At 40.4% G+C, this 7096-nt stretch overlaps 1 protein-coding gene across 1 annotated transcript in view; it reads right to left on the bottom strand.

Annotated features, from left to right (window-relative positions):
- The window catches only part of Senp7 (SUMO specific peptidase 7), a 77032-nt gene that overhangs the window by 31899 nt on the left and 38037 nt on the right, over positions 1-7096 (bottom strand). Inside the window, 3 exon segments of the mRNA XM_076942489.1 lie at positions 1581-1665; positions 1668-1707; positions 1709-1772. Coding sequence (XP_076798604.1) covers positions 1581-1665; positions 1668-1707; positions 1709-1772 — 189 coding nt within the window.

Raw genomic sequence — 7096 nt, 5'->3', positions numbered from 1 at the left:
TGGTCTTTGTGTTTGGTTGGTTTGGTTTTTTTTTTTTTTTTTTCAAAATTCTCAGCAGCAAGATCTTATCTGTTGTCCTTGCTTGGCAGGCTCTTCTTGCCTAGGTGGAGGTGGGGCGGCTGTGGCTATCTGCTCTAGCAGGCGGGTCCTTTCTCCCCGTGTGTTTCCTTGGCTGGTACTGCTAGAAGGCAGGTGGAGGAGGGTGTTTTTTGTATACCCTAAAAGTAGAGCGGACAGAAAAGAAGCATAGAAACTTGGTGGCACCACATCAGTAGGGTCAGAGGGAGTAGGGAGCAGGGGCACGAGAAGGGGCAGCGATTTGGAGTTTTTGTTAATGGTCCATTGGACTGTCTGGATTTACCACCTGAAAACAAAAGTGGGAAGAAGACAGAGCGTCTGTCTTTACAGTGGGAAGGCCTGGGTCTTTGGACTAGTGCCAGGGATTGCTCATGGCCTTTGTTTAATCTGGAGTTCCGATGTGGGTCTGCGTGGGTTCTGAATTTCGCCGCTGAGATGTGTGACCACCACTGGGCAGACAAAATGCAGTGATGCTATACTACATTTACCCTATGCCCACTGTCGGATGATGGACTTGAGGAAAGCGCCAATACACTGCTCTGGAGGTAGGAAAACACAGCCTAAGATGTGCGAGGCCAATGATGGGGTTCCCTGACTCCCCGACGTCCAGTCGCCACTGAAAACCACACTGAGTTGGAACAGAGGCTTCGGGGTCCATGGCCAGCAAAGAGGCACCTGGGGCCGAGGGCTCCCAAACTCCTGGACATCCAGATACCACTGGGTCTCAAGGAGTTGGGAATGAAGGGGGCCCGCGGGCTGAGAACAGCCCGGGGCTGGGGGGGGGGGGGGAACCGTCGAACTCTGACTTAGTTCAGCAGTGTCCAAGTCCAGGAGCTTGGAAGGGGCTTCTACAGGAGACTTTAGACGGTGCAGCTCTGTAGACAAAGGCTTCCTCCATGGTCACCATGGTGGATTCTTGATGAAAGAGACAGTCCTTGGTTCCAAACTGTTTATTGACTGTTCATCATGGAAAATGAGTGCATACCACCTCATCAGGGTGGCCCAGAGATTAAATACCTTCTGCAGGAAGAAATGAATGTCCGGGAAGGAAAGCTTATTGGCTGAATCCTCAGGGCCTCTAGGTACCTCATTAGCATGGAGGACTCTGTTCTGACTTAGGTGACCAGAGGGCCCATTCCTAAGCAGGGAGTGTGGTCACATGACAGGGACCTGGTGGGAAGCAGGTGAAGCTCCTAGTGTCCTCTCAGAGGTTCCTTCTCAGAGGTTTCTGGGGCTGCCAAAACTGCTCAACCCTACCAAGTTTCCTGGCACAGTCACTGCCCCACATGTTTGCATCAATTTTTCCAAAATAAAATAGACTTTTGATTCTGATTACAAGCCATAAACTGTTGCTTCCAAAAGACATCCTATGGATGAAAGTCACACTAGCCATTAAAGCACATTTGCTTTATATTTCAATAACACAATTACATATCTGGAAGGAAAGATCAGGCTCATGAGTATAAATATATATATTTTAGTAAAGTTATCACTAGACATACCTTTCAGATAAAAAGCTCTTGTGGTGATTTACATTCTGACAAGACTCTAAGCTGCCATCAGATGATGAAGAAAGTTGCTCTGATTCAGGTTGGCTGTATCACTCAAACTGGCCTCAGTTACAGATGGGTATCTTTAAGTATTTTCTTCCTAATTCTGTTTGCCGGATATCCGTCAATATAACTCTGGGTATCCTGCCACATAAAATAACAAACACTGTACTGTACTAGAGTTTTCACATAGGGGAGGAGAAAAAGAAAAGGAAAAAATATACCCCATAAAGTTAAATTTTCAAATATTGTCACTTCAGTGCAAGTAAGCTCTGTTAGAATTGTAACATTCAGGAAATCAATGCATGAATACTCAAAACTTTGGGTAGATACAATCTTGTTTCTAAAAGTACTTGTTTCTTAAGAAATACAGGACAGATTATTAGCATGAGACTATAATGTCTTTAACTTTACTAACAGATGCTATAGCAGAACTTAAAATTTAACTATTTTCTTCTCAAAGAAAAAATGCCTTTTCCCCACTATTTATTAAAAACACATATCACCACAAACCAACCCGTGAAATTTATATTTTTATTTAGGAGAAAGATCCTTGATAAGTAACTAAACACTCATCAAATGACAAATGCTTCATCCAACAAGACAGACAACATTCAGATTATATCCATAATAATTCAAAATCCCACAAATGAAATAGTACACTATACTTATGGTAATGCCTCTGTTCATACAGTAACAGCATTGGGTGAATGAGCCAATAGGTTAAAGGCTTGGAAAATTTATAGTGTATTTTTAAATATTTAAACTTCTAAACTGGTAGAATCTATATCAGATATACTATTATATGTTACATATCCTTATAATCAAAAATGGTAGCATAATCTGCTTGGTTCCTCACCTTCTATTCTGAACAAGTGCTTCACTGCCGAACTACAAAGACATCTCTAAAACTATTTTTTTCTTTTTTTTGCCTTGCATGTGCCAGGTCCAGGGATGACTCCAGCATGATAGGAGGAGGGGAAAACATTTGATCCTATTGACTTGTTCAAGCAAACTGTTTTCATTTGTGGGGGCAGGGGTGCGGGGTGTATTTTTTAAGTTTTGCTACTATCATTTTAAAATATTTATTAGTAATTTTACTTGTGAACGTGTGGAAAGCTAGAAAAGGGTGTCAGATGCCCTGGAACTGGAGTTATAGATTGTTGTTAAAAATACCTGGTACTGGGCACTAAACCTAGGTCCTCTGCAAGAGCATCCAGTGTTCTTACTTGCCAAGCCTTCACTCTGAGCTCACCTGCTCCTTTCTTTTATTTTAAGACAGGTTCTCACTAGGTTGTATAAGCTGGCCCAAGATTCAAGATCAATCAATCATGCTTTAGCCTCACCAGAGCTGGGCGTAGAGTACAGGTGTTTGCTACCAAGCTTGGATAGTTATTATCATTCTTTCAAGTGTTCTTCTTTCTCCTTTGTTGGATGCCCCACTGTTGTCTGTGCCCTGGACTACTCGCTACCTGACCCTACCTGCCCTTGGGGGTTGGAGGTGAGGTGGTGTGGAATCAATGACACAGACTCCAGGAGCAGGTGAGAAATGCTGCAGCAAGCTCATCTGAGCACTGCTGCAAACTCCTTTAATACTCTCCACCCAAGCCCACGGGTCTTTTAAACAGCAGTTTCTGATTGGCTGGCATTGTCTGCATCAACAATCCTTGGTCTCTCAGGTAGTCTTCAATTAGGTCCTCCTGAAGGAGATGCCTTTGCGGCTGTGCTGCCCCTGGTGTTTATGCAGAGGCAGCTGCACCATTCCTCCTACACCACACATCCCCTTATCTATTACAAATATGTAGCTAACACACTCTGCTGATATTTTGTGGAAACAAAGGACATACTTAGAAAAGTCTTAAGTACTTTTGCTTAAATAAAATGTCAACTTCACTAAATTTTATTAAATATGCAGAAGTACTCTTTATTTTCATTAGGTAAAGACATTGTGTTACTTTCACTATATTCCAAACCATGTAAAATGTGGGGCCTTAAAAGAACTTTAGGACTAATGCCATGGCCTGACGACCCGAGGTCAATCCTTAGATCTAACATGAAGGTGGAAAAAGAGGATCAGCTCCCAAAAGTTGCCCTCTGACCTCCACAGGTATGCTATAGTATGTGTATACTCTCACATATCATACATGCATAGCCATTAATAACAACAAATTAGCTACAGATAGTAACTTTAAATTAGGTTTCTATTTTCAACACTGAGCATCATTCCAAAGTCTTTAATGATGTGACCAAGTCTTCTAAGTAGCTCTTCCCTGAGGGTCTGTCTCTGGACATTCTGCTTCTTTCGTTCTAACAGTGAGTTATGGGTAACTAAGCATTTCTACAGGTAGGTACTTCAGGAAATAATTCAATATCCATTTCTATTATAACCATCATTTTAAAAGGTCTACAATAATTAAAGAAAAAAGAAAAGAAAACATAGAAAAAGTTGGGAGTAAGACAGAAATATGTTTAAGTTATCACCAGATTTTTTTCCAAGAAAATATGTTAGTGCACATAGAATTTTATTTATTTAATAAAACAAAAACCAAAAAGACCCTGAAAGACTAAACTGATAACTCAATTTGAGAATCAGTAAGATGTTGCCCATTATACAAAAAGTGAATCCATCCTTCAGGTCTGCGTCAGTGCCCTGAGCAGATCTAGGGCACCAGCTCTGCACCCAATCCCCCCAAACCCAAAGGAGGCCTGGACTTCCCAGGAGCTCTAACAAGCCCAGGATCATATGGTATTTAATAGAGGGAAGAGGGCCTGTTTGTGTTTTTCTGCAGGATGCTGAAGGAGCATGGTGCAGAGTGACTGGTGAGACATGCTGATGCCGGGACAAAGAATGATGCTGACCTGTGAGCTTACTGAGTGTCCTGACAATGGTGACTGGGAAGCTGTACTGGACATATGTTCCTGACCCACCTTTGCTTGCCTATATCCCAGATGAGACAAGCTGCCTTGCCTCAAGTTTTTAGACCCTGTGGAACAGAGAATCAAAAAGAGAAGTTATAATGACTTATAATTTTTCTTAAATGTGGCCAGTTATTCGGACTCAATCATGAACTGGTCTAGAAATCAATCCATTATTAGAAATAACGGTCTTCATTTAGAAGACTGTTCTGGACATCTTCAGAGACATATCTGGAAGTTAGCCCTTAGAAACAGTGATTGCAGGAGTGTTCACATAATTGGGTTTAATGCCTTATTTGTTCTTTGACTATTTGTGTTTATTGTCTTGCTTGTTCCTTGACTATTTGCATCTATTGTATTGCTAGACCCTCAACCTAGAACTGACCTTAAAACTTGCATGTCATTAAAATGGTATAAAAGCAAAAATGGAGGTGGAGGTATGGGATAGGGGGCTGGGGGGGGGGGAATGGAGAAAGGAGATGACATCTGAAATGTAATAAATATCAAATAAAAAATAAAAAATAATAATAATAAAGTGAATCCAAAAGTTTTAGAATATAAAAACAAGTTTGGGGGCACATAGGAAACATATCAAAGAAAAAATGCCAACTGTTACTGAGTTTACATACTTGACAATGGCATAATTTACAGGTAGCTTCAAGTGGTCAGTTCGTAAAATAAACACTGTTTCTGAAATAAAAGGGGTTGTGTTCAAAGAATTTTAGTCCTAAATGATTCTGGAAAAGATAAACTGACCCAAAAAATCAGCAAGGAAAGGGCATGTTGCTCGGAATTTTCCTTTGAATAATAAATGACTGCCCAATTGTCTTGAGCTTGTCTGGAAGGCCCCAGCATGGAGCACAGCTACTCATACCCTTGGGCTACTCATGTCACTTCAGCAGTTCATGTCTACTGGGGGAGAGCAAGCTGGCAGCTTCCAGATGGATGCACATGGAGTGTGAGGAAGGAAGAGGGCAGCTACCTAGCCAGCCAGATCCACCAAATCAACTCTGGGACCGATGGACGACGACCAATGTCGTAGCCAGATGGCCCTCACATTCCATTCTCATGTTATCGTCTACTCTGGTAGAGTTTGAAGGAAGAAAAAAAAATCAAAAAGGGGAACAAAAACTTAAAAAGATAAATAAATGTAAGCTGCATACAAAATGTAAGTCAGATAAACTCAAACTTCTTTCCTAGAACAGAAAAACCAAAATTCAAACGAAAATTATGTTTAAAAGTTAGACACCAAGCTATAGTAGAAGCTGCATTCCTTAAGATGCCACAGACCTTGAAGCTCTCCAACACTGTTGAAGGCATATACCAACATGTCCCTAACACTTCACTTTCAACTAGAAAACACTTTGACTATGTGGAATATGACACAGAACAAAATAAAGAATTAATAGAATACCAAAGTTCAATTAACTAATTAATATATAAAATAACATAGCAAAGTCCAATTCCTACTTTACTGCAGGAGGGAAAAAAACCATTAGGGTTCAGGAGAATGAAAAGGTAAGAGAGGCACATGGCACAGGAATTATGAGCACATGCTGTGGCACACACCTCGAAGGATCTGACTCCACCACCAAATCACACATGGTTTAGGAGAGTTACTTACCACAATGTTCTGTTTCTGAGCACTGATCACCTTAGCTCTACTGTGGGAAGAGTACCTACCTTCCACAATGAGAATTAAACAACACAAACAAACAAACAAACAAATTAAAGCAACTAGCACAATTTGCTAGCACGTACTATACCCAAAGTAAATGCAAGCTTGATTGAATTTTCATATTACTGGAGTGTCTAAAGACAGCTACAGTGTACGCATATACAATTAATTAGTTAATTAATTAATTAATTAAAAAAGAAGTACAGCAAAGTAAGAATAAGGTACAAATGCTGGGAGGTGGTGGTGGCACAGGCCTTTAATCCAGCACTTGGAAGGCAGAGACACGTGGATTTCTGAGTTCGAGGCCGAGCCTGGTCTACAGAGTGAGTTCCAGGACAGCCTGGGCTACACAGAGAAACCCAGTCTCGGAAAAAAAAAAAAAAAAGAATAAGGTACAAATATGGGGAGTCATTGAAAAACTAATGACATATTAATATACAAGTCATCTCAAGAGCCATTTCTAATAAAGTATATTGAAAACTTGTAATTATACCTCTTAATATAGCTACAATATAGGAAGTTGCAATTCTAATCCACTTTCATTTTTGTGAAATTCACATTAATATCATCCTAAAAGTACAGTATGTTGCATTTTGAACAAGGATATCATAAATCCACTCATCTCCCAGATGGCATAATTCAAACTACACCTCCTAAATCAGCATCTTAAAGTATTAAAGAATTGTTAGTTTTTCGTTTTTCATTTTCTTCTTTCAAAACATTTACTTATTATTATATATGTGTATGCACATACCAAAGCAGAGGTATAGAGGTCAGAAAGTAATCTTCAGGAGTTACTTCCAGTCTTCCACTGTGAATTACAGGGATTAAACCCGGGATGGCAGCTTGCACACAAAGTGCTTTTACCCCCTGG

The sequence above is a fragment of the Arvicanthis niloticus genome, chromosome 12 (genome assembly GCF_011762505.2).
Source record: "Arvicanthis niloticus isolate mArvNil1 chromosome 12, mArvNil1.pat.X, whole genome shotgun sequence".
Taxonomy (NCBI): Eukaryota; Metazoa; Chordata; class Mammalia; order Rodentia; family Muridae; genus Arvicanthis; species Arvicanthis niloticus.
Note: the sequence above shows the minus strand (reverse complement) of the source record. Positions and strands in the feature narration are given on the sequence as shown.